General features: G+C 43.5%; 2 protein-coding genes across 2 annotated transcripts in view; one reads left to right on the top strand and one right to left on the bottom strand.

Annotated features, from left to right (window-relative positions):
• ATP6V1A (ATPase H+ transporting V1 subunit A) overlaps positions 1-20,335 on the top strand; it is a 30,591-nt gene extending 10,256 nt beyond the window's left edge. Inside the window, exons 2-15 of the mRNA XM_058841387.1 lie at positions 2,291-2,385; positions 4,016-4,144; positions 5,665-5,879; positions 6,590-6,727; positions 7,234-7,385; positions 8,201-8,363; positions 9,509-9,617; positions 10,428-10,550; positions 10,644-10,758; positions 11,869-11,932; positions 12,716-12,919; positions 14,836-14,930; positions 16,072-16,243; positions 18,087-20,335. Of these exons, the coding sequence (XP_058697370.1) occupies positions 2,304-2,385; positions 4,016-4,144; positions 5,665-5,879; positions 6,590-6,727; positions 7,234-7,385; positions 8,201-8,363; positions 9,509-9,617; positions 10,428-10,550; positions 10,644-10,758; positions 11,869-11,932; positions 12,716-12,919; positions 14,836-14,930; positions 16,072-16,243; positions 18,087-18,179 (1,854 nt within the window). The 5' untranslated portion in view covers positions 2,291-2,303 and the 3' untranslated portion in view covers positions 18,180-20,335. The remainder of the gene's footprint in view (positions 1-2,290; positions 2,386-4,015; positions 4,145-5,664; positions 5,880-6,589; positions 6,728-7,233; positions 7,386-8,200; positions 8,364-9,508; positions 9,618-10,427; positions 10,551-10,643; positions 10,759-11,868; positions 11,933-12,715; positions 12,920-14,835; positions 14,931-16,071; positions 16,244-18,086) is intronic.
• Positions 20,336-20,481: 146 nt separating this feature from the next.
• On the bottom strand, positions 20,482-24,110 carry DUSP12 (dual specificity phosphatase 12). Its single transcript, XM_058841399.1, has 6 exons — positions 23,756-24,110; positions 23,569-23,682; positions 23,239-23,357; positions 22,207-22,303; positions 21,658-21,844; positions 20,482-21,155 (listed from the first exon to the last, which is right to left on the bottom strand). The coding sequence occupies exons 1-6, from the start codon at positions 24,064-24,066 to the stop codon at positions 20,994-20,996; spliced, it is 990 nt and encodes a 329-aa protein (XP_058697382.1). The 5' UTR covers positions 24,067-24,110; the 3' UTR covers positions 20,482-20,993.
• Between the last annotated feature and the right edge of the window lie 3,401 nt (positions 24,111-27,511).

Genomic DNA, 27,511 nt, shown 5'->3' with positions numbered 1-27,511 from the left:
TTTACTTGGCTTGGCCTGTGACTTGGAAAGGTGGCTGTAGGAACAGAGAGGGAGCAGAGCAGCCACAGGAACAAGAGAGGCAGGTGCTGGCTGTCAGGATGTTGCCATTTAACTGCAGAATGGCTGTTCTGAGGTTCTTACTTGCCTCCCTAAAAGATAAGCAGTCACTTCAAGCAGGTTTTGATTATGAAGAAAAGTTAATTTAAATTGAAACTGGCTCAGTGTTCCTGCTTTTTCTTGCCTTTGTAATTTGACTCTTTCATATGGGATGTTGTCTAATTGCCAGGCTGTGTCACTAATTCAGTTATGAGAACGTGGTTTTAACTCTCTACTGTGCTTTTAGAGATGATGTTGGTAGTAGCACAGTGGACGCTGTTCTGTATGGTATATTGAAGTAAATGTTTAATTTTGATTTGTAAGAACAGCTGCTTTTTCTGGCATGAACAGCAATTGTGGTTGCTTGAGTTTTGCAATGTTTTAGTTGTTAAAAGCAAAAAAGGTGAGATAGTTGTGTTAGTCAGATCAGAACCAGCTCATACCAGCTGCTCAGGAACGGCAGATTGCTTTATGAGGACCTCCCCTCTGCCATTTGTCAGAGGAGACATTTGAGAAAAAAACAATGAAATTAAAATTGCTTCCTGGGTCTGAACACCAGGCAATGTGAAAGATAACCTATGGCTATGGAGGGTAGAGGGATCTCATGGATATCTGGCTTAGCCTTTGGGCTCAAGACCCATTAGCAGGTCTGCTCCAAGCTGGTGGTGACTAAGCCATGATCAACTGTTGTGGTGGCTGCTATGGAATAAATCAGTGGCAGCCATGATAGACAGTACACACAGTCCACAGAGACGTGGAGCCTGGAAGAAGCTATTCCTTCAGGATGAGCAGGGGTTTGGCATCATGGGAGATCTTTATCTTACAGAGCAGTGCCACCAATTTAAAACTTATAGATCAGTAAAAAGACTGAGGGGCCGAGGACTTCTATTGTATTAAAAAGCTGGAAAACAGTTCTAGGAGTTCAAGAATAGCAGAAGTCAGCTACTGCTCCCAAAGAACAGGCAAAAAAGTATCCTTTAATTGTGCTGGAACGGGTGGAAATGGAGTTGTTGTCTTGCTTATTGTACACGGGGCAGGTTTTTAAGCCAGAGTATACCTTTATATTTGCTGCCTTGTAGAAGATGCTGGGTTAGATTAGGCTTCTCTCAAAGACTTGAGTGTGAGTGTCAGCTGATGCCTCCCAGTTCATGTCACCAAAAGCAGGGGCCTTGCTGTTGATTAGCACCAGAGCGCTCTGTGCTGGGGCAGCTGCGGTGCACCTTTCTCCAGTGCTGTGTCCTAAGTGTGTCTGTACAGGAGAAATGGGAAGAGTGTGGCCTTACAGTGCTCTAACACCCATCAGTTTCCAAGGTAACACACAGCATGATGAGGGCTCGCAAAGCAAAACCGTTAAATCCTCTGATCCGCACCGGAAGCAGGACAGCCCAAATATCGGCCACAGGACAAACATGGATGGAGGAAGTCTGTTGATAAAACAGCTTTTCCAGTGCCAATCGTTTAGATTTGCTAAACAGTTACTGGCAAGAGATGACAGCCTGTTGTTTAACTGGTGCAAATTGGGGGTTTTGGCCATTATTCAGCACAATTCTTCTGTAATGCTCCGTGGGTTTCACTGAGAGCAAAAACTGCGTAATATGTAGCTGTGATACATGTAGAAAGGACTCACGTGTTCATGTGCTGGTCCTTCTGAAAATCTGTGTTTCTTCCTCTAAATGCTGTGATTCAGCGCCTTAAGATAGCAGAAACGGAATTTGTACAATTAATATTTGTAGTATTGCATTTTAGAGACTGGTGGCAGTAAAGCAGACCCAGAACATTCTCTTGCTCACTCAGAATCATGGAAAACTCCATATTTTGAAGGAGGGTAATGGGAATACAGAAGAGATTTTCATTTAGATATCCTATTACCAAGCTTAAAAACAATGCAGTGTTAGGGAATTGTTGCACTGCATTTTTTTCATTCAGTAGCACTCTGTGGCACTTTTTATGAAGTGACGTTTTACCTGATGTTCTACCCCTGTGTTTCTGCATCTCAGATCAAGGAATTTCAGATCTTTTGTTTGTTTAAATCATTTAATTTTTCACTTTTTGCAGCTTTAAAATCATAGTGGTTAAGGTGATTCAGGCTATGAGTTCAGAATTCTTTTTAACTGGAAATAAGAAGAGAGCAAAGGAAAGAGGAGGAACTTGTGTATACTCTTCAGGACTGATTTTTTTTTTTTTTTTTTTTCAGTTGAACAGGCAAAATGGACTTCTCCAAACTCCCCAAAATCCGTGATGAGGACAGAGAGGCTTTTGTTGGCTATGTTTATGGAGTCTCAGGACCTGGTAGGTATTATTTTGTAAAGGAAGTAATAAATTTTGTTTTATCTAGGATCTTGTTAATCTTCACTTGAAAGCAGAGAAGTACAAAAGAGCTCTGGGTGGTGCTTTTAATCTTTTTTTTTTTTGGGTGGGGGACTTCAAGAAGGATTACTGATTTATAGTCTGATAAACTATTAAAAAAGCTGCTAACAAGATGTTACTATTAATTAACCTTTCTTGAAAATATAAAGAAGCAGTCAGTTGAATAAAAACAACAATAGTAATAACAAAAGGTAAGCTTTCTGTATGAGATAAAACCCCTTGGCTGGAAATTTGCAGGGCACAGTGTGCTAAGTTTCACTAAAAGGGTATGAAGTATATAGTCAGTTCTCACTGAAAGTTTGCCCCTGTGCTTTCCGAGATAGTCCCTGTCAGTGTCAAGCTGCTCTGTTTACTGCACCATGGGCTGGGGGAGCTCAGTAAGGAGACAGAAGAGTCAGGGAAGGTGATACAAAGTGGTGATAGTGTAGCTGGGAGAAGGAGGACTCTTCCTTCATCTTTATCAGCTGAAATAGTTTAGGCTCTGATAGCAGCAGCTTTTGAATACATGCAGATTCTACTGGCTTTTCTACTCCCTCCTGCCTTCTCTTCAAGAGCTGAAGGAAAGGATGGGAATGTGAGAACAGAAGATCAGAAGCTATTTTCTTAATGCAACATATTTGATGAATAAAAAATTCCCTACCTAAATAGGCACAAGTTTAACTGCAAATTCTGTAACTGCTGAAGTGGTACTTAGAAACAATTTTTAACTGACACAGCTTTCTTTCCCAAAAAGTGGAAAATGTATTTTTATGTAAATATGTGAATCCTGTGTGCATTACTGTGATCATTATATACAAGACATAATAAATTTTGTTCTAAAGCAACCAGGACTTCATATATGACCTGCTGAAATCTAACTTAAAGCGGTGGGAAGTTTCAGGCCCAAAACATGCTGCACAACAGTCTTCATCTGTTGAAAGTTAAGTGCTCTAAGATAGACATTCAAAATAAAGCAAAAAATAGTGTTTTCTTAAAAGCTTTCTAGGCATCACTTTAGATGCAAGGGTATTTAGCAGGTGCCTTGGCTGTTTATGTCAGCATCTAGATGCTACCAAGGTAAACAGAAGTTTAAGTGACTTGAAAATGCTGACCCCCAACCACTGGTTTATGTAACTACCAGACATTGGGTGAGTTTCGCCATTTCCTTGTGGGTTTTAATTTAGTCAGATGAAAATGTAGCCCAGCTCACTGCAAGGGAGAAGTGCCTATAGAATTTGTTTGTCAAAGTTGGCAGCATCTCACAGCCTCAACGTTTGCAATCTGTCAAGATAGATAAGAGAAATTATGGCCTGAATTGTCCTGTGAAATACTACATTCTCATAGTGTCCTCTTATTCTGGGTAAAGGACAGAATGAAAACTGTATGAAAACATACTCTTTCTGACTTTTAAACTAGAAAGACCAGGAGTTGTGGCATCCTTTTGTGAATTCAAGAGTTTGTGTCCGATATGGGTGAATACCAGCTTTATGCTGTGCAGTTCTTACTGGCTTGTAATGGGTGAATTTCCTGAGCTTCAAGAAAAACAACTCACCTATGTGCCTGTTTTTTGCAGTGGTCACAGCCTGCAACATGGCAGGTGCTGCCATGTATGAGCTGGTACGAGTAGGACACAGTGAACTGGTGGGGGAGATTATCCGGCTGGAAGGTGACCTGGCAACTGTCCAGGTGTATGAAGAAACGTGTATCCTTTTCACTGCTCCCTCTTGTGCTGCCAGACCACACAGTCCACAGTACTGGTGATTAGGGTAAAGAGGATGGAAATAAGCCCTCGATACTTTGGGGTCTGGCAGGACATCTGTTCTGCATGTGTTTCATAAATTTGGATGGTTTTAACGTGAATCTTACCTTGTGTGGCTGTGTAGCAAGAAGACTTCTTTTAACTGGGGATCAAAGTGTACCTTAGAATTCAAGTGCATTTTAATGCCTCTTTGTTAAGGCCCATTGACAAGTGTCAACCATAAATGGCAAAACTAAGCAACATTTCTTGCATCTTTTTTTTTTTTCTTTTAATAACAGTGCTTGTATAATGTTTAAATAAGAAATGTAAAGTGGGCAGGATGCCTTTTTCTGGACAGAGTATTTGCCAAGCATAAAAGATTACACTTTTTCTTCTGCAGTGGGCTTACAGCATTTTGGTCCAGCTATAATGCAGCATATATTCTAAAATCTAGGCAACTTAAAATATATATTTTTATTACATGTATATATATATATGTGAGAAAATATCAGAAAAGAAGTCATAAAACTTGAAGCCAGGCCTCCCAAGGGGAGCTGTATCATTAGAGCCTGGTAAAAAGGTTGTACTGTCTCCCAAACCTTGGTTCTGAGGAGCTTGCTGGTAAACTGCTGACTAGGTGCTGTCTCTTTGTAATAATTTATCATTTTAGTTGGCATCATTGTTACAGTATCAAGTAGCTTTCCATCAGTACATGGAACAAGTTTGAGTATAGTTTACTTTTAATTTCCTGTTGAGCAGAAACTCAGTCATAGGCCTCTCTGAAGTCATTTTGTATTTCATCCCTTGAGTTTTGTATAGGTTGTATAGGTTTTATATAGGTTTTCTTTCGTATTCTAGCAGGGCCTTCTGCCAAGGTGCTGGCCCTTTGCAGAGAAGTCTACTGTGCATCTCTGAAGCTTAGGTAGTGGATAGACCTGACAACTTGATACAAGACGGGAGGGCAGTAGTGCTGGTCTTAGACAAACTCCTTTTAAAATTAGGCTGCTGTTGGAAAAAAGCTGTGCAAGGCTCAAGATCAAAGCAGTTGTGCTCTCTAAACAAATTCTGAAGTGAAAAATTCCATATTTCATAACATTATCTGACTTAAACAGCCTAATATGTTTTCTAGATTTGAAGATGTAAGAAATGTGTGATGTTTTGTCATCCCACTGCCTGGCACTCCAGTGAACTCATCCATATTAGTTGACATTAGTTGCCAACAACAGTTGACTTGAACAAATGATCGTAAAGCGGAGTATTTGTCACTATTTTGCCTCTCTAGAGGATGGTGAACTTTGGTGTTTCAGCAAATTCAGAATTTAGTATAAAGCCTATATGTTCATTAAATGATGTGATGTGTAACATAGGATTAGGATTACCTTAAAGTCAGAAAAGGGGTTTGAGAGTATGATTTTGTGAACCTGATGACTTCTGCCTGGTTCTTTCTCTTGTTCTGGATGAACTTTTCCTGAGCAAATCTTTAGCTGGTGTCTCTGTAGGAGATCCTGTGCTCCGTACTGGGAAGCCCCTATCAGTGGAACTGGGGCCTGGCATTATGGGAGCTATTTTTGATGGTATCCAGAGACCTCTCTCGGACATCAGCACTCTGACCAAAAGTATCTATATCCCCAGAGGTGTCAACGTCTCAGCTTTGAGCCGAGATATCAAATGGGACTTCACACCTTCCAAAAATCTGCGGGTAGGTTCTGACAATCCTGTGTTCCCCTCTTGCTCCTCCACCCCCAGAGCTTAGGCCTGGAGCAGCATGCTGACTGCTGGGACCTGTGGCTGATGCTGCATTTATTGAAGTTTGCAAAAAGGAGTGCTAGGAGGTGGTAGTGAGGTATGAGACTGGATGGGAATCACAAAACTTACTTGATACGACTTACGGTGTGTTGCTGCTGCATATGAGAAATTTACGGAGTTTTAATGTGTTTACCAAACCATAGAGAAACTCGTGCAATTTCAGTAAGCACTAGCAGGAGCAGGTGTTGCCTGAGCAAAAACAATGACTGCAGCACACATTTTGCAAATGGTGAAGGTAGCCTTAGAGCTGGAAAATGTCATGGCTTTAGCCCTTTGCAGCTTCTTTTTTCCAACCCTGCAGGTTAGCATATGCTGTCCTTTCTCTTCTTAGCACGCTAGGTTGAGAGGTGGAAAAGAAACGAAGAAAATTCCTTTTCTCTGTCAGTAATTTCTCCTGTCTGAGCCTTGAAAGGCACTTGAGCACAGGTAGTGTTGCTAGCAATGCTGTTGGAGTAATGAGTTATGTAAATGAGCTACTGTGCTGTAACAAGGAATTTTTAAAAGGGGTAATCACAGTGCTAGACTTAATAGCTGTAGTATTTTTTGCAGTTTGTCAAGGTTCTTTTTTAAAAGTTATGACTAATAGACCTGTTCTGATTTTAGGTTGGCAGCCACATCACTGGTGGAGATATTTATGGTGTGGTAAATGAAAACTCCCTGATCAAACACAAAATCATGCTTCCCCCACGGAATAGGGGTACAGTTACATACATTGCTCCTCCAGGAAACTATGACACTTCAGTAAGTCTCCCAAACAGCAGTTGGGTATACTCCATGTCTCTTTTATAAGGTAGATGTACTCTTTCTGTTCTGCATGAGGCCAGCTAAAGTGTTTCATGCAACAAAGTGTCTGAGTTAATGATTACTTCTGCTACCCTGCCTGCAGGGGTTGCATTATTATTTAGTGCAGGTACTCTCTATGTATATGGCTTCCCAATGGCGCTTTGCTATGCCACGTTTGATGACCTCTGTGGGGATCTACAGTATCTTATGAATATGTAAAGTTCAGTTGCTCTTCAAAAGCATATTTTTAATGTATGCTGTATCTTGCACTGTTTTCTCCCAGTGGCCTTGTAAATATGGGAAAGAGCCTTCCCTTGGGAGGTGATGATTGCATGTTGAGATTCTAAGAGCTCTGTTGTGTTACCAAAGGCCTGTGCAGAGTAGTTAAAATGAGAATTTGTGTGCTGGTCTTTGCTTTGTGTGCAGGTGTTTGCTTACTTTGTATGTGTGGTGCTCTCTGTTAGGATGTTGTGCTAGAGCTGGAGTTTGAAGGTGTGAAGGAGAAGTTCACTATGGTGCAGGTGTGGCCTGTACGTCAAGTCCGCCCTGTTACTGAGAAGTTACCAGCCAACCATCCTTTATTAACTGGCCAACGAGTCCTGGATGCCCTCTTCCCGTAAGTACTTCCTTTTATTTTCTACCATGTAAGAAACCTCTGTCTTAGGGGGAGCAGAGGTAGGAGGCATTGGAGCCTTAGGTTTTTTTAAGGGTAAGCTTTCACCATGTGTCACAGCATAATCTTAAAAAACATTTAGCCGAACTTCTCATATTTATTTGGCAGGTCAACCCACTGGTGGAAAAAGGAAATTTAACAAAACTGTTCTGGTGCATTAATTTAGAAAAAAATGGACATGCATAAACTTAACATAACCATGTCACATCTGCAGAAAGACTAGAACTTTCATGCTTGCTTATCTTTATTTGATTGCATGAGTAGGCTATCTTTCCATGGTCTTGAGGATGTGTAGTTTCCAATGATTTTGAGGTTCCCACTTGGGAATAATGTTGCACTTAACTGTAACACAGACCGCTAATTTAAGCAGCTAACTTCTAAGACACTGAATTCAGTTATTTTGGTCCTAAAATATTGTGCTGCTTATTATACAATGCTAAGTACAGTTGTTCTTTGCTTAGCATTTGCACTCCATTGCTGCTTTCAGCAGCCAGTGAGAGCTGCAATGTTTCAAGTCCAAAAGCGGTTCTGTTGTATCAGCATAAGTCACATACTTCAAGGACAGGAGAAGAAAAGGATGGTTTAATCCCTCAATTTTTTGATTTAGTGAAATACCTCTGTGTTTGTCACCCAGAACATTGAATGTGACTCCTGTCATTCTGCTTTTGATGAGGGAGTTCTAGTGGAAAATATATTCTAAGATGGGAAAGAGCTGGTTTTTAGTTCCTTGCAAATCAAAGTCCTTTTTCTTTACTCAGGTGTGTACAAGGGGGTACAACAGCGATTCCTGGGGCATTTGGTTGTGGAAAGACTGTGATCTCACAGTCTCTTTCAAAGTACTCCAACAGTGATGTCATCATTTATGTAGGCTGTGGAGAACGAGGAAATGAAATGTCTGAAGTACTGAGAGATTTCCCTGAGGTTAGTATGGAGATTTCATGGAGAGTAAGCCTTCCTGGGAAGACTTGCTATTGTACTGCTATTGTAACCAAGTAAAATATCATGTTGGTAAAGTGACTTGAAAATACCATCTTGCCTGCCTTGAAGCTCTGGCAAAAATCCCTTTTGGCTTGTTCAAGAATTATTTCAGTGGCCCCTCAATAAACATAATTGACTGGTTTTTAGGTGTACCTTCTAAGTTGTTTAAAACAAAGCCAGAATGAATGTCAGGGAAGAATTTAGCATGGTTGTAAGCATCTTATCTGTCACTGGTCATGTCTCTGACTTGACCATGCATAGAAAATGCAGCATCCATATGTGAGTTGCAGAGTGACACAGTTAGCAGATATTAGTTTGACATATTAACCTTTGGAATACCTTTTGAATGAAGTAGAAAATACCTTGTTAATAAAGAAGCAACAACCAAGCAACAGATTTACCAATCCTTGTAACTGTTACTATGTTTTAATAAAGTTCTTCCCAGTACTAACTGTAAGGTGGAAACTTCACTGTTTGAAATAAGAGGTAAAAGGCACTTGGGTGTGTTGATTGGTGGCAAGGTGGGAAGTCAAGCTGAGGTGGCCTTGAAGGAGGTAAATCCCAGGGTATTCATAAGTGGAATTCTACACAAATTTCAGGGTGTGCATTCTGTTTTTCAGGTGCTTGTAAGGCTTCACTGCAGTTAAAAAAGTGGTTTTATGTCCAGTTGTCAAATATGAACTTGGCTTCTTGTAGATGGAGGAGAAAAGCTCTGATTCCTAATGGACTTATGACAGGAGGCTAATAATTATTAGCTCTTTCAGCCTGGAAATCTGAGAGAGGACAATGTGCTTCCTTGTGCAGTGGGTTTGTCATTACTTATTTGAATGGGATCAACAGGGATTTGGCAGTTGCAGAAAATGAGGTGGGGCTGAAGCATGTACATTAAAAAGTTAAGCTGTGTTCAGTCTGAAGGACAAACCAACATATCCTAAAATTTTGACTCTTATCTCTGCTCTTGGTAGAATAGCTGTGAGGAGAATGTCCTGATACAAGGCAAGTAAAACAGTAAAAAAAACCTATTGAAAAATTAACAAAAAAACTTGCTACTGTTACAGCATGGTGTTTTTCTTTTTCTTGCATTTTAGTTAACAATGGAAGTTGATGGCAAGGTAGAAAGCATCATGAAGAGAACAGCTCTGGTAGCAAATACTTCCAACATGCCTGTGGCTGCCAGAGAAGCCTCCATCTATACTGGTAAGATTTACAAGAGGATAGAGAAAGTTGTGTGTATAAAGGAAACCATCATGCTCTAGTATTTTCAGTTCCTGAGATGGTCGTATCAAGAGACCTGTCTAGTTTCAGAAGTAACCCCTTTCAGATCTTGCCTGCACCAAGTCTTAGTATCTTAATTGAATCTGACTTGTTTGCATATAGTTGCTATTTCTGAATATGAAGTAAATTTTGTTTATAAGGTGAACTTACTGTGCCAGGACCTGTGTAGGTTTTCTGCATGTGTTAATTCTGTAAGCTTTAGGTTTTGACTAGCTTTTTGCTGACAAGTACAGCCACTTAATGGACAGGAATAGTATTCTCCAAGCTGGCAGACTAATCTTTCCTTTGCAACCTCTTAAAGGCTTTTTAAAAGGTTTTTTTTTTTTATGAACAGTTGTCAGATAATTCAGATAAGACACAACCTTCTCTTACACTTGTGTTCTGGTGATTTGAAAGGGAAGGAGACATTTTGCAGAAAGAAGAATCTTAGTTCATGGTTTCAGTGAGGGAAAGAGTAGCATCAGTGACATTGCAGTGTCTCTTCAAAGAAATACACCTGAATGTAAGATGAGTCTGAGCGGTTCATAAACAAAAATGAGGAGAGCGAGAAGAAACAAACAGCAACAGCAAAAAGACAGTGGAGACATTAGCAAGAGGAAATAACTTCCACTGTCTGTTTCCATTAAAATATAAACTCAAATAATTTGGTTTATTTGCATCTCTCTGACAACATACAGGCATAGAATTCCTTTCTGAACTGTATCCTGCAGCATGCTGTTGTCTTTGTTACAGGAATCACCCTGTCCGAATATTTCCGGGATATGGGCTACCACGTCAGTATGATGGCAGACTCTACTTCCCGATGGGCTGAGGCCCTCAGGGAGATCTCAGGGCGACTGGCTGAAATGCCAGCTGGTGAGTAGTCTTTCCTCAGTCTGGTCTTGTAAAACTTTGATCTTACTCAAACTCTGAGCCTTTGACTGAATCTCTGTGTGTTGGTGTTTGCAGACAGTGGTTATCCAGCCTACCTCGGTGCCCGTCTGGCCTCTTTCTATGAGCGAGCCGGGAGAGTGAAGTGTCTGGGAAATCCTGAGAGGGAAGGCAGCGTCAGCATTGTTGGAGCGTGAGTGTTACTTTGCTTTGCCTCTGCACTGGCTGCAGCTCTTCCTTGCTGTTTTTGTATGACACTATCATTTCTTCAGACAAAAAGGTCTCCTTGCTCTTGCACAGCTGCAGAACTTAAAAATATGGGAATGAGTCGGTAGACACTTAGTCGCTGTTCACCCAGAGCTGCTGCTAGATTGTGCGTGGGGGCAGAAGGAATGAATGTAGACAGGTAGCTCTGTGAGATATGGAAACACAGGCACAGCAATCGGATCAAGTGGCTCAGGGAAGAATGTCATTAGAGTTCTCTGAAAAGTATGTCAAACCATGCTTAGAGCAGGAAAGAAGGGGCAGTTAGAGCAGCAGTGTGCACTTGGGGGCATAATGAATCGTGACTCTCATGCTCAAATAGAGTAGAATTCCATGGAGCAGTATGTCTCAGACTGTGATATGCTATGAAAAGCATGTTGTCCACAGGCATTCTCCTAGCTGATACTGGTTTGTGTATCATACCCTGGGCAAAGTGGATTCCCTGTGTTTTCAGGAGGGCCTCTGGCATCAGCACGAACACCCAGAGCTGATTTTTTGCTTTGCTTAGTTCTGCCGTTCACAATATACATACATAAGGGCTTTCTGCTTCTGAGATTAGGAAACTAATTTTTTTTTTATCTCTGGGAAGGCATGTATTGGAGTGTTAAGCACAAATGAAGTAGTTACTGTAGAGGTGAAGATCAAAATTAATTCGAAATTGGGATATTGTTTCCTGTAAAATTACTGCACTGTGTATTCATTATGTTCTGTCAGCACTCTTGCTGATTCTATTCCAGTTGAGACAGGTTTGATGATCCAAGCTGGAGTTACTACCTGGAGCTAACGTGACTGAAATTACACCTTAATACTGTCAATCAGTCACTATTGATGTAACTATTTTGTGGTATGCTTGATATTACCCCTGCGTGGGTACACATCAAGCACTTTCCACAAACATATTGCAATCTGTTATTTACTTGAAATCATGTTGACTTTTCTGGTTCTCTGCACTGAGCTGTGCAGTCAGTCATATGTTCAGTACTTCAGTTTGAACTGTGAAAGCAACTCTAATAACCTTTCCCTGTCTCTTCCTGCTTAGTGTCTCTCCCCCAGGTGGTGACTTCTCTGATCCTGTTACGTCTGCTACCCTGGGCATTGTTCAGGTACGTCCCACAACATTGTAGCTCTTCTGTCCACTTTATTAGACACTAGATGGTTGTATTTCAGCACATTTGTGCCAGTGGCTGGGGTGAAAGAGCTTTGATTTGTCACAGGCAGTGTTGTGGGGTGTTTTGGAAAATGTTCTAACACTGTAAAAAGCGACCTTGTGAAATGTTCTCAAACTGATGTGTTTGAGATCCCTTTGGAAGAGGGAGTGAAGGCAGCAATTCCTTCCAACATTGCCTGCTCAGGGATATCTGTCTGTCTGTCTATCTATCTGTCTGTCTGTCTGTCTATCTATCTGTCTGTCTATCTCAGGTGTGCTTTCTAAGTGCTGCCTATTGAGCTGCACTGCAAATGTATCTGTTCCACTGAGATGGAAAGCAGACCATTTAATATAGGTACATGGAAACCACAAAAAAATCCTTGGAGAAGCTGTCTGGGAGTGTCTTGCAACTGTTTGCAGTTTTGGGAAAAGCAGTTACATCTATTCAGTCTCCACTTTACTTAGACTCCAATATTGACATTGCTATGGCTGACTGCTCCCTCATGAGCAGTCTCAAGCTTAATAAATCTGAACTCAGCTAAAAGTTGCATCATTTTTTTCGAAGTGTTATTTGAATGTCACTGCTATAGTTAACAGGCTCCCAGGCATCTATTTGTGAAGCCTTTGCCATGCTGCATGAACTCCAACTTGCTCTCTGTATTTTTTCGTTTAATTGCCTTCAATTATTTTAGTTCACTTTTGATTTGGAGAGCTGATTGACCTTTCTGGCTTCTGGCAGGTTTTTTGGGGCCTGGATAAGAAGCTGGCACAGCGCAAGCACTTCCCATCTGTGAACTGGCTGATCAGCTACAGCAAATACACACGAGCCCTGGACGAGTACTACGACAAACATTTCACAGAATTTGTCCCTCTCAGGACAAAAGCCAAAGAGATCCTACAGGAGGAAGAGGACCTTGCAGAGATTGTGCAGCTTGTGGGGAAGGTGAGTGACCAGTGTCATTAAGCCATCCTTCATTTCCTTATGGTTAGTGCAGGTTTTTGACCGTGTCTTAGAGCAGACCTGATGGATATTGCATTGCATACAAAAGATGACTGGGAGATGTCAGACTGTCACCTCAAACTGTGTTTTATTACAACTTTCCTACATGTTGTTTGACTTCTAATGACAAATAGTTTTTGAGATTTGATAAACCTTGTCTTGGTTTTCTCCTGTAAATGAGATTGTGGGATATCTACTGCTTGCTTTAAAGTTCACTTGCTTCAGTGTTCTGGTATTGCTGAAATGCCCCTTGCTGCAACTTAAAGTACTATTCCATTGGAAGCAGTCTTTGTAGAGAAATTATGCAAACCCATCTTTACTGTTGAAGTCATCTGAAGGGTTAGTTTATTAGAAACCATGTTGCTAGCTGTGCAACAGAGGTGTTGGCACTTACAAGATGGCCTGTGGAAACAAAGTGAAGTCTGCTTTTTAAAAAATTTGTGATTATCCATTTTCTGTTTGGAAACCTGTGACATATGGCTCAGTTTTGCATTCTTTCATTTCCTTTTTTCACTTCAATATTTTGAAGAGAAAGGTAAACTTGAACAGGAAGATTTCCATTGAAAGCTCTCAGAAAGGACCCAGTGAAAACTGTGCTTCAGCCTAGCACTGTAAATATGATAATTGGCAGGTTCCTGGCACATACTTGACAGTAGTTTAATTCTGTGATGTTCAGATGAGCTACTATGATTTACAGAGTTGTAGTAGTGTGTAGCAACATGTATTTAATACAGTTACTTGAAGGAAGTTTGGTCACCGTGCTCTCTCTTCACTGATGTTCTAGTCCAACCAAGATGAGACCTTTCATCAGAACTTGCCTAGTAGAGCTCTCTTCTCTTGATGTGTCTTGGAAGAAAAGGAAATGGGGTCAGAGGACTTTCTGCAGTTCTCTGTTTACAAAACCATATTCTAAAAGACTGGTTTACAAAGCAGGGTAGGCTTGAGTTCTTAGTGTGGAAGGGAAATTGATAAGCCAGTACTTGTGACTATGCATTGTTTTCATGACAGAAGTACTGGAACTGGTGATTTTTTTTTTCAAATCAACAACTTTGTTTCAAGTAACAAAGAAAGTTCCTTTCTGTCTGGGCTTGGCTAACAACTGCAACAAATCTTTAGGAAGGGGGAATTGTGAAAGTACAGTCAGTGTATTTTTTTTCTTTTTAGCTCTGAATTCTGTTAGTCTCCTCCTGAAAGAAGGTCCAAACTTCCTGTCTAGAAAGCAAGTTGGGCTACTTAAAGCTCAGTCAGGCCCCTTTAGTAAAAGGATGATGAAGGTGGAGAAGAGCAACCTGTGGTACCAAGAACACCAGTGTACAGCAGGCTTGTGGCTGTCCTGTGGAGTGTGACAGGCATTGTCATCAACTCCTTTTCTTTTCTGGAATGCCAGGTGGGAAAAGGATATTGGTAACAGTGCAGACTAGTACCAAATCCTTTAGCTTGCTGCTTGATCTAGCATGCTGAAAACTTGTGTTTCTTCCATAAGGATTGAGGAAGGTAAAAATGAATTTCTCTTTATGTAGGAGGGTGACGTTTCAATGTATCTCATAGCAAAGCCATGTGGCATTTTCAGTGTCTGCTGGCTTTTCCGTGGTGTTAAGCAGTGGGAAGGAAGTTCCCTTTCTCATCAGATAGATCTAAAGCACACTTACCAACTGTTTGGCCCATCATAATCTGGCAATTAGTTAAATTGGCTGTTCTACAGCAGGGAGTGAGAAACACCCAAAAGACAGAGTTCTGCTTGATGCAATCTTAGGAGGGTGGGAAGAAGACAGGTACCAAAAGACAGCTGTTCTTAGCCAGTACATACTGTGCCTTCATGGACTGGAGTACTAAACTGATTGTTTACCTTACTTTTCTAGGCTTCCTTGGCAGAAACAGATAAAATTACCTTGGAGGTTGCCAAGCTGATAAAAGATGACTTCTTGCAGCAGAATGGTTACACACCTTACGACAGGTGAGATCTGACTGGCCACTCTGGCCACTGGCCCTCTTAGTCCTGTGCAGTCTGGACCGATACAGTTATTTTACATGGAAGCTGACCAGTGCAGAAATTAATGTTACTAATCCCTAAAGAAGTGGATGTGCTTAGGTGGCCCATTCAACAGTGCATTCACATTACCTTACCCAAGGCAGACCCATTCTGAAAGCAGAGCCCTTTGGGGTTCCCAGGTCCTCCTCTATTGTTCTATTAGCCAATGTTTCTGCAGTAGCATGTCTGAGGAGGAGAACAGGACTTTATTTTCATAGACCACATCTAGAGTCTTCCTCTTTATTCCATCAGTACACAGGGGACTGCAAGAATCAGCTTTCAGTTACTATTGCATAATTCTTGAATAAGTTTGATCTGTCAAAAAAACCCTTACTCTCTCTTTCTCCCTAGTGAACTCTGCTTTTCTTCTTTCCATGCTATCCTTGTGTTTTAACAGCCTGACAAGAGGCCTTTTTGTACTTCATCTCACTCTTCAGCCCAGATTAGGAAGTCTCAAGTACTTCATCACTAAAAATGCAGACATCCATCATTTTGTAACAGTGTGTGCCTTTGATCAGGTTATTAGGGCAGGTATGTGTGTATGTTGTAGGAAACATGGGAAGTAGCACATAAATAATAATGAGGTACCTTTTATGGTGCTCACCTACACATTAAAAATGGAACTGTATGAAGTTCTCTTGTCATAGAGAAACTCCCTTTCCTATGAGCAAAGAAACTAGCAGAGTTGTCATCCCAGGCTGTCAGGAGGAAGCCTGCTCCCTTGATGGACAAAACAGGAAGAAGGAATTCTGTTGGCTGCTCATTGTTTTCCTTTACTTGTTAGCATTGGCACAGATTGAAATGTGAGACTTGTAGAGCAGTGGTTCCTGTTCAGTCCTGTTTTGCCTGAATGTTTGGGTACTGCTTCAGAAACCTCAGCTTCAGGATGACTGTCTTGGCCTGCAATTTAACTCTTTAAAAATGCGGGACCTATTTGAGGCAGCCCCTCTCCTTTGGCATATACATTAAAAATCTCTGGAGTAAAGCAGGCTGGTGCTCTTTCTGTCAGGGGAGAATGCTGTTAACTGTTCCAAGATGCCTGACAGGTCCTCTTCTATTCCATCAGGTTCTGCCCTTTCTATAAAACAGTGGGAATGCTTTCCAACATGATTGCGTTTTATGATATGGCACGCCGTGCTGTAGAAACCACAGCTCAGAGTGACAATAAGATCACGTGGTCCATCATCCGGGAGAACATGAGTGAAATCCTCTACAGACTTACCTCCATGAAGTTCAAGGTATGTTTGCAAGGAAGTGGGTTGTCCTGCTTCCTGTGAGCTTCCAGGGCCTCTGGAAGACTGACTCAGTGGTGTTGACCAAAAACCTTTGATAAAGGTCTGTGAACAGAGACTCTTTGCCATCATTTTGAAGACAGTAAAGAATTGGTTTGTGAGCACAGGAATGGTCAGTGCAGAAATCAGGTGATGCTGACTGCACAGCCTTGGTAACCCCACCTTCAGCACCTTCAACATCTCTTTTCTGTTACATATAGTCATGGTAACAGTACAAGCATCTCCTATTTGCTTTGGGGGTTTTGTGATAAAATTCTGTAAAAAGATTATAACATGTTCTAGGGAGATTATTATCAGACAGAAGCAGCCTGAAGCCAAACATGGGCCACATCATATATTATTGCAGGAACGTTTCTTTCCTTAACTTCTATTTAAAATAGCTCAGTTAACATTTCCATTGTTCAGTTTTTCCTGGATTTAAACTTCAGGCTGCTTATACCTGTCTCTAATATAAAAGAGACTGCTGAAAGTGGGGAGAGGAAGGGAGGAGTAATTTCAGCATGGGCTTAAGACAAAACAAGTGGATTGGGGCGCCTGCTCTGGGTAACTTTAGTAGCCATCATTTTAGGGTACAGCTTTACTAAAACTCATCTGGAGCATGCAGGTGTAGCAGTTACTGCTAGGACAGTAGTAACCTGTGATGCTGACCGAAATATATGAAATATAATGCTTACTCTGTTAAAACTCACGCAAGTCAATACTGCAAATCTTTGAAGAACAAGTAGCATTGGATTAAACGTGTTTAGAATTAAATGTTCTGCCATGCCAATGTATTCCATTCCTGCAGGGTACTGGCTTGTTTCTGTAGTAAGTGGGTTCCTGGTATATATTCTCAAAGCACCAAGAACATAACAAGATGCCCTTGGGGACATGAGCTTCTTTGAGAGCTGCTTATGTAGAGATAGGATAATTAAAACACTCCCTACAAACCCTGGCCCACCAGCAGGCATCTGCAGTACAGCAGAGCAGTGGACAGCATGGCTGAAATAGGGAATAGTTATGAAAGGAAAACTGTATTCCCCAGATAACAGTGTGACAGGTGTGAGGATTCAGATGTCCTGCATCCTGTAGTCTGGGTACTTGGGAGGGACAATGTAAGAACTACTGCATCCACACATGTAAGGTCTGTGTTCACCAAGAATTGCACTGACCCAGAGGATCTCAGTACTCAGAGGAGAATGGTGAAGACACTAAACAGATTTCACAGCCTGACAGTTAATGCTTCTTGCAGAGAAAGCCTTACAGCCCGAGGGCAAAGTATTCTGAGAAAATGGAGCTGTACAAAGATATTTTTGAGATTTTTATGGTTACACAATATTATTGTGAATTAAAATGAATTACAATTCATTTTAATTTGGACCAAACAACCGCTCAGTAATGGCAGAGTAACTCTTCCACTTACTGGGGATGCAGTGCATTTGGTGTGGGGCTAGGAGCTGGTATTAATCACTGCAGCTCTTAAATCACACAGCAGTAACCAAGACCCTCAGTATTTTTGATTGTTTTCCAAATCTTTTGCTTTTCAGTACAGTAACCACTGCTCGTGGAAAAAAAATCATCTCTTTCCAGTACCCATTCTGCCTGCTCACTAATGTGGGAACAGAATGAGATTTAAACCCTGTGGCTGTTGGTGAGACTGACAGGATGCAAGGACAGAGCTACACTGCCTGCTCTGCAGTTGGCAAGTGTTAATCCCGAGGTCAAGAGGTTACAGCAGTGGCAAACCAGAGCTGACTTAAGTACCGTGGGTTTTTCCTAATGGGTCTGTTTGCTTGCTGTGTTCTTTCAGGACCCCGTCAAAGATGGTGAAACAAAAATCAAGGCGGACTATGCTCAGCTGTTTGAGGATATGCAGAATGCATTTCGCAGTCTGGAAGACTAGACTCGACCTCTGTGACCACTCCAGTTTGTCCTCTCAGTTCCTCATCTCAGCTCCTCTGCTTCCCTACCTTACAAGAATGATGCAACAGTACTTGAGTTGATAAATAACCGTATGTTTCCCCTGTTCATACTCAGAGAGTGTCTTTACAAAAAACATTCCTCTTAGTTTGTATTTGGCATTGCTTTGTGCGTCTGAAGTGGTGAGTGATGTGTGAATGGGCCTGGCTGAGTGAGGAAATGCTGTTGTACACTTCTAGGGTGGGAAAAATTTCACCTTTCCTCTCCCAGCTCTCCTGGTAACCAGTCTTTCACCTCAGGGTGTAACCAGCTGAGCTGCACTGGCAGAGGAGGTGCAGGTCTTCATGCAGTCATGCGGTACATTGCGAGCTGGCAGTGGGAAGGGCATTTACACCTGGCACTTTGCTAAGTGACTATCAGACGTCGAACTCCCTGTTCTCAAACAGAATTTTTGACCATATTCTGATGACATGTTGATACAACCAAAAATTCTTCACTACTCTGTCATTTCTGAGTCTCTCAGCTGAGTCTTTTGGTATTGAAATGTGGTAGTTCTGATCCTCTCCAAGAAGGGACTAACTAGAAGGTGAGCATATACAAGCGACTGGTATAATTTTGTACACTGGAGAAATACAATTTTATCTTCCTACTTAATGCAGATGGGACTGTTGGACTCAGCATCAGCTAAAATCAAAGCCATAGGTGCTCGGCTTCCAGCAGAATTTTACCTTCTTGGCTCCCATTCATCCCGTAAAATTTCCTGACACTCAGCTGCTTTACTTTGTGAAGCTTGTGACTGCTGCCATGTACTGCAGGGCATGGTTGGCAAGGTACAGTGATGCCACACGTGCTGACCACAGCGTGGTCCTTCCTTGGCGGTGCTCTGCCAGTGCAGTTGCCCCCAGTGCAATGCCCAGGTTATGCCAAGGAAAGGAAAGCGCGTGCTTAGCCTTCTTCCTCCACCTGTGCTCACATGGCCTGTTGGGTGATGGCACAGAAGGCCCCCAGTTCTGGTGTAAGAGGAATGTATGATGCTCAGCTGGGGGCGGGGGATGCATGGGGGAAGGTTGATGAGTACAAAATGTATTTACTCCTGCCTTGTTGATTACGATGCAAGAGAAACCAGTGGCTCTGGTGTTCTGCTCTGTGCTCTGGAAGCACTCTGTCAAGCAGCTGAAACTGCTGTCTCTTGGGCTTTTTTATTGGTAAAACTAGACTGAGATGAGGAATGAGCAGAGTGCAGCCTTTCTGTCAAACTTCCCGAGACCAGCACTCATCCCATTGCTCCGGAGTGCAAGAGAGAGAGATGCTGGCATCCTCTCCAGTCTCTCCCTCTTGATTGTGTCTGGTGGCATCCTGTGCCACCTACTGCTTTGTTAGTCCTGAGACAGCACCTGTTGTTGGTGACACCGTGCCTACGTGAGCGTTAATTCTGCACTGAAGTATTTCCACCGGCGCCAGCTTTGAACAGTAGTGATGCAAAGGGATCTTGTGCTACGGACCAAATGCTGCCACTTCCATTATGGTATCAACCCACTGTTTGTCAGGGGAGAGCCCAGCTGAAACTTAGAGGGATTGACTATTTTTGGTTCTCCCGAAAAGAAACTGCTCCTCCAGCTGATATTCTGGTAGTGAACGCTTAAGTTTACAGCTCACTAAACTTTTGGTGTATGCTGCTTATTTTATCAATGAGCATGTGTGAATGAGTAGTCACCATCCAAGCCCTTGCTGGGCTCATCGTTTGTACCCTTCACCACTGTACAATGTAGCATTTCATGCTAGAAACCAGATGTTCTTATCTCTTTAAATAGAGGATGTTATAAACTTTACAGAAGATGTCTAAGATAATGCAGTTCTAATATTTATTGTGCTGTACCTGGCCCTGAAGTGTGACCAGTTCAAAGTTTCATATATATTTTTGTCCTTTTTGTTTTGTGTCTGTTTTCAGTGTTGAGATTCTGATGTTCACTGTGTCCTGCAAGTCTTCCTTCCACAGCTATGGGAGGAATTACAACATGGGCAGAACCCCACCACCTACTTTATCTTGTATATTTCATAATGTATGTTGCTGGAAATTGTGTAAAAAAATAAATTAAAAAAAATTGTTCAAGTCAATGAAAATAAAATTGATTTAAATTAGCTTTTATCTGTTCTATTTTCTTATGTCAAATGAAACCTGTGCCACGGTGTACACGGCAGCCCATCACAAAAGGTCACAGCTTGCTTAAAAAAAGTTACTTCATTACTTTAGGGGTTTCTTTAAAACTGTAAGATTTGGCATGGACTCTATACTTCAGTTCTCCCATTCCATTACAGCTTGCACAATCAAAGAGTTACAAAGTAGCAAATATTCTTAGGGTGGGTATTTTTAGGATTACTTTTAATACAATAAAAGTGTAACTAAGTTTTCCTTTTACTGCCATGCATGAAAAACAACTGTAATTGTACCATTTTAGGGTGCTTGGCACTTTGGGTCAGAAGCTGAGCAGCACTGCTGGCCACAGCAACTCCTTTTGAATAAGGAGTTGAGACCCTCTGTAAACAGGAACACATAAATGAAGAATACACTGAAAACATCACATTTTGCCCATTTTGTAGATTTGACCACTCTGTAACACCTCTCTGAAGAAAGTGTTCTGATATTTCATAGACTATATTAAGAGATACAGCAAGCTGAAGGTATTCAAGTAGTTCTGACACCTCACAAAGGGGTGGAAGTTGTAAGCTCATTTCCTGGCATCCATGGACTAGTAGTTCTCAGTAGATGTTAAGAAATCCATCAAGTGAAGCAATGAGTTCAGGTTTTGGCACTTTGGAAGTTACCAGTTGGCAGTGTCCTCACTTCATCCACTCGACTTTTGTGGATCTGGAAGGCCGGTGTCACCCAGCGGCCACAGGAACACTGGTCCCCTCTCCAGCTGAAGGAGCCCAGCTTTGACGTGCACTTGGGACACAGAAGCTGCAGGAAAAACCCAGGACTCAGTCTAAGACGTGTTCATGTGGATCTAGTTAAAAACAGGCCAAAAAGCTAAACTGGAAGGCTCTTTAGCCCTGGGGTGTAGCAGGCAGCTGTGCTGGCAGAAGGGAGAGTGTGGAAATGCAGCTGCTGGGACCTGGTGGGATTCCAAAACAGTTTTACCAGGGTCCAAAAGACTTGGTCAGCCTGAGACCACAACAGGCTTCTGAAGTCTCAAAAATCTTTCTCATAATAGAAATAAACAGCAGATAAACCCCTGTCCAACATCCTGGCTGGTGTTGTCAGCTCAAGCAAAGCACCAGCTCATTTCCTTGTGAGAGAATATTTTACATTTAAGAATCTGCCCATAAGCTGCAAAATTCACGCCAGAAAGGCTGGGAGCACCTTGTGTGGAGGTTTTCCTATCAGGAAAGAAAGTTCTGCCTTTGCAAAAAAAAAAACAAAACAACAAACCCAACCAAAAATCCAAAGAATAAAGCTTCACCTGTCCTTCCATTACTCCAAGCAATGCTGGTTCCATCCACTGCACGGGCTCGATGAAGTACGAGGTGCACTTTTCCTGGCCATTCCCAGAAAGCCGTGCAGAGTCTGTTATCCTCTTGTGGGCAAAGGCTGTCGGTCCGATTCCTTCCGTGTGGGACAAAATGCTGGAGCTACGGAACAGAGCGCGTCTGCCCTCGGCGACAGGAGAAAAAAGAAGTAAAACAAACTTTTTTTTTTTTAACTGAGCAAGTCTACAGACAATAGGAAAGAGGGATATGGGTGTCCTGACTCTAAATAAAGAGGAGTACAAATTCTACATTCTTTGATTAGTCTAGAAGGTTCACAAGCACCACTCCAGGGAAGGAAAAGTTTTGTGTGGACACTTAGGCAAGAGCTCATCCCTGACCTGACAACAATGACACACGCCCATTGATTTCCACTGGATATTATTCTCTTGAGTGGATTTCACAATGATGTTTTAAGGAGAAATTTAAAGTATTTTATAAATATATAAAATTATATCTTTTTAATAGATATATATAAAAAGTACCTGCATTTCCTGCATCTGTAGAGAACCTCTGTGTTCAAAGTTTGGCATACAGTGGTAGGATCAACTGCAAAGACTTCTCGGGGCAAGTCTTGAGGTTCTGCAGAGAGGTCAGGACCACGTTGTGAATCAGATCAGCTGAGCCACGTTGCATTCCTGAGAGCAGGACAGGACTGTGCCTCTGCCCCAAGCACAGCCTGCAGGAGCTTCTTTCCTTTCATTTGTTCTCTCACCAGTTCCAATTGATTAAGCCAAAAACACAAAAGCCTCATCCTGCCATGCCTAAGACTGGGATTTGCTTAATGCAAGGAACTGGGATCTAGACTATGGCCTTGACCATGGTAAAATAATATTTTGCTTTATGTTCTTACTTCAACAGAAAGTAAAGGCAAAGGAGGTTTCTGAGCAGTTGTGCCAATATTTTAGTGCCCAAAATACAGAAAGTCAGCTTGCAAATGGGAACTGCTAAGGTCAATGACACATAAAGGGCAACAGCACTGTCACACTGAATAAGCAACACTGAGATCTTGCAAGAAAAGCTACAGGTTATTATTTTATTATAAAATTACACCGATGCAGACGTGTATCTTTTGCACATTAAAGTATGAAAGTTTACTTCGTTACCTGAATTTCAACTTTATCTCAAGTTTTGTATTTCTTTTTGTTTAATCACATTGACCTGTTTTCTGAGGATGCTGTTTGCCTTGCCAGGGATGTAAAAATCACAAGAAGTATCAAATTGACCTTTACCATTTTTCCCAATTTTTTTAAAGAGCGCAGCTCCTTACAGATCTTATTTCCCATGCATGTCTCAAAGGCACACTTTTACCCCCGCTGATGAGCTGGGATTCTCTAGGGCTGGTATAGCGTGAATGCTAGCCCTGGCAAAGTCCAGGCTCGGCTCCTTTGAGGGCAACACTCGAAGTCAACCCCCTTGGACAGGGCCTTCTGCGTTCATTCCAGGGGACAGCCTGTTCCCCTCCTTGGGAGCCTGCCCCGCGCTTCGCTCCGCGCACCCGCGATGCTCCCACTCACCGGCGAGCCTCTCGCTGAGCATCTCCAGCCGGTACCGCTTGTAGAGCACGCTGCTGGTGTCCACGGCGCAGCCCATCGCCTCGTAGAGCTTCAGCTGCCGCTGGAAACCCGGGTTCACCCTGCGGCGGGGGCGAGAGGAGAAAGGGCTCAGGGGGACGGGACGAGGGGAGCGGGATGAAGGGAGCGGGATGAGGGGAGCGGGATGAGGGGGGCGGGATGAGGGGAGCGGGATGAAGGGAGCGGGATGAGGGGAGCGGGATGAAGGGAGCGGGATGAGGGGAGCGGGCTGAGCGGGGCGCCGGGCGGGCGGGCAGGGGGTGCGGCACTCACTGCGCGTCCGGCTTGGCGACCCTGACGGCGGCGAGCGCCTCCTCCCAGCCGAGCCCCTGCGTCTTCATCAGGTAGGCGGCGACCACGGCGACGCTGCGGCTCACCCCGGCGTGGCTGCAAGGCAAGGGCAGCCCGTCAGCGGCGGCGCGGCGGGGAGCGCTCGGCCCCGCCACAGCCCAGGCCTCACCAGCGGACGAGCGCGGCGCCGCCGCCCGCCCGGGCCGCGCCCAGGAACGCGGCGCATTCATCCAGGCGGCTCAGCAGGTCCGCGCCCGGCTCGTCCCGCGCCCGGACGTGCATGGCCCGCACCCCCGGCACGGCCGGCGGCTCCTCCGCATCCACCGTCAGCACCGCCACCACTCCCGCCGCCGCCAGCGCCTCCGGGGACGAGCAGGACTCGGCGCCGCCCACGTAGAGCCCCGGCAGCACCGGCACCATCCCCGTCCCGCCGGGAGCCGCCATGGCTGCGGGAGGGAAGCGCCGCCCCCGGCACGGCATCGCTTTCCGCTTCCCTTGCCAGGATGGACTGAATAATTTCGTGGTAATCGTCGCGCAGCGGTGCGATTCTCTCCTCGCTGCGTCCACGAGTGTTTGTCTTAACTCGTCTTTTTTGTTCCTCATCCCTCCGCCTCCTTACAAATGTTCAGAAAACAAATATCACAGGATGGGTCGGGTTGGAAGGTACCACAGTGGATCATTGGTCCCAGCTCCCTGCTCGAGCGGGGTCGTCCAAGAGCACATGGTACAGGATTGTGTCCAGACGGTTCTGGAGTATCTCCAGTGAGGGAGACTCCTGACAGACAGCACAGAGAATAGAAATTTTCAGCTCCGCTTGAAGCTTCTAAATAGAGCTTAAATACTAACTAGCAAAATAGATAAAAGAGTAAGCAAGTAGACACACAGCATGCTAAATGTAGCTGCAGCCAGTGGATAAACATATAATGAGGAATATAGTGGCATTTGTAGCAAAGCTATGTAACAAGAAGCAGCAGCATATGCCCTAAGAGAAGTTCAAGCCAAGGTCATCTGCAACATTGGGGTGTCAGGAAAATGCACAAACGCCAGAGGTTTATGTCCAAATAGGAGACAAAAAGTCCTGCAACTTTATTCGAATAAAGGAAGAGAGCCCACAGGGGCACACGCCCGCGGGGTTTTCTCTCCAAGTTGCGAAGGCGCAGCCTTCTTTTATCTGAAACTCCCGGCCAAATGTTTCTCTCCTCCTTTCCCCATTGCTGAGGTGCTCAGAAGGTAAGGCTTTCTCGTACTGCCTAGCACATATTCTCCCTTTGAATCTATGGTTTTACCCTCAAGTTGAGAAGTTCAGGCTTGTTTGTTTCGGGAGCCGAGGTATCAGGGCTCTGCAACAAACCTGCTGCCCAAAGTTAGTAGAGACATTAAGAACCATTTCAAAGACATTAACACCCACAACTTTACCCATCAAATTGTGAAGACATTAGCTTTCCTCTCAGGGACACTCAGTGAGTACGACCACCAGAGACCCCTCTAGATGACCCTCTAGGACCATAAAGGACTTACAGTAGGAGGTGGATGCATGCAAATTAGTTATAGGAAAAGTGATGTTTCTGTATTAGCTAGGAAGTACACTGCAATGGATATGTATGGTCACAATGGAATTTTACACACCTAAAGTAGAAAAGATACCTTCTTCTCTACCAGCACATTTATAAAAAAGAATCCCTGCTACCTAACACTTTCAATTGTATTTAAAAGTTTGTTTGCCAGCTGTTTTCTGTCTCACTCCACAGCCTCTCTGGACAGCTTGTTCCAGTGCATGGTCACCCTCACAGTAAAGTTGTTCCTGATGTTCAGGAGGAATTTTCTGTGAATCATTTTCTGCCCTTGTCTGAGTGGCAGACACCAGTGAGAAGAGCCTGGCTCCATCCTCTTGGTCCCCTCTCACTTTTCTTATCATGGCAAAATGACAAATTTCATTATAAAGACTTGTACTAAGGCTCTCTCCATGGCTGGGACACAGAACCTTACCCTGTCTCCACGATAAGGGATAGAAGAGCCTAAAGGATCTAATTACCATCACTGGGGGGATTGTTCTAGTGCGGCTCCCTGGGAGACGGCTGCAGGCAAACTGTTGCAAAAACATCTCCAAGGACCTCTGGGATCCTTGCAGGATGCTGGGTGGCCACTGAGGGGGTGAGGTCACCTCAGACCTGATAAGGTGAGACTGAAAGTGGTTTCGAAGGGAGGTGGTTTTCCCTTTCCTGCGGGAGAGTCAGATGGAGCTGGGGAACCACAGAGCAGCTGTGGTGCTGCAGGAGGGATGTACCACCACAGAGATGCTGCTGAGCATGCTACCCATGAGACACTCCCTCACCAGTGCCAGCAGAGAGCATGCACCAGTTGCCAGTCTTGCTGGGAGATGGGCAGTGAGACAGCAGCTTCCAGAGCTGTGGAGTTTCCACGTGCTGCTGGTGGCCCACTGAGCACACTGAGACGATTCTTTGTAGTTGAGATGGGATACAAGGTTCCCAAGGGTGCAAGGCCACTGCTTAATGTTTGCTCCAATCCTGCCTCACCTCCCATGCTTGCCCTAGTGCCTGTGTGATTGATTGTGTGATTGTGCCATTGTGCAGCAGTCCAGCTGGCAAACTGCTCCAGGGAAAGGCAGACCCCCTCTCTGGAGGGATCAGCTTTAAATCGTATAAACGTGACCCAGAGGATGTGCCTGTACATCTGAGTATGGGCAGTTTCTGACAGCTCTCATTTAGATTATTCTAAGATGCATAAATGTTCAAAATTACTTCTTCCAGTTGCCATCACCACCAGTGAGAAATGAAAGGTTCACTGAAAAAGCATTTAAAAATGCAGACAACTTCCCAGTAACAGCAGGGGGGGGGAAAAAGCATACTGAAAAACAGGTGGGAATTAAAACTAGATAAAACTGTGTATGGACCTCTACTTGTGAAAGCAGATAACAATTGAAGCAAACTAGGATGGGGGAAAAACAGATTATTCATTTCTTGAGTGATCTGAAAAAAGTCAGCAGACAAATGCAAGTTACTGAAGGGACTATGAGTTTTACAGAAGGGTTATATTATCCAGGTCTTATGTGAATACTAAGGGGTGGTTAATAATCTCTGTTAACCTTCAAATCTGTAAATATGCAGGGGCAAATAGTACAGTCTGCAACTAAAACCAGGATGCAGGGTCCCAAGAGGTTGGTCTGGTGGTAGTGCTAGCACTACAGTCCTCCACACTGCTTTCTAAAGCCGTGGATAATGAGGGAAATGTGAAAAAGATGTAATTTCAAACTGAAAAGCTGTAATGAGGGTAAGTACAAAGTCCTTGCGGCACAGCCGACAGACAGCTTGGTATCTAATGGCTTCACACAACCAAAACTGCACTCCCTAAACTTCACTGTTTCTCTGCACCCCTCTATGCTGTGTTTGCCACCTGCAGCCTGAGGCAATATCTCCTGAATTTGCTCATGGCTCCCAAATTAGAGTAAATTTTTTTTCAAACTGATTTGCAAACCCTTGTTCTGCCCCCACCTCTGCCTCCCCACATCATCTTCTCCTCTACCACCTAAAATGACGATGTTCTCCCCCAGGTTCCAGGAAACCATGTGACTAATTAAGCAGTTGGGGTGAGCTCAGGTGCAAAGAAAAATCCAGTCAGATGATGAGCTGCTGCCCACTCGCTCCAGCAAGTGCATTCCATCTCTGCGTGTGTCTGCCCTGCTGCTTCCTAAGGGAAAATGCCAGCCTTCTCTGGGCTGCCCACTCTGGATCCTCACAGCACAACCAGACTGGCAAAACTGATTTTCCTGCTGTGGAAGCAAAAACGCTGGGCCTGGGCAGAGGCATAACATCCTCTTCCCTCCTAGAAGAATTTGTCTGCATCTTCCATTGCACAGCGGGGTGGCTCTGCTCCTTCAGGCTTTTGGGTAGTTTGGGGCCTGTACATC

The sequence above is a fragment of the Poecile atricapillus genome, chromosome 1 (assembly GCF_030490865.1).
Source record: "Poecile atricapillus isolate bPoeAtr1 chromosome 1, bPoeAtr1.hap1, whole genome shotgun sequence".
NCBI classification, from domain to species: domain Eukaryota; kingdom Metazoa; phylum Chordata; class Aves; order Passeriformes; family Paridae; genus Poecile; species Poecile atricapillus.
Note: the sequence above shows the minus strand (reverse complement) of the source record. Positions and strands in the feature narration are given on the sequence as shown.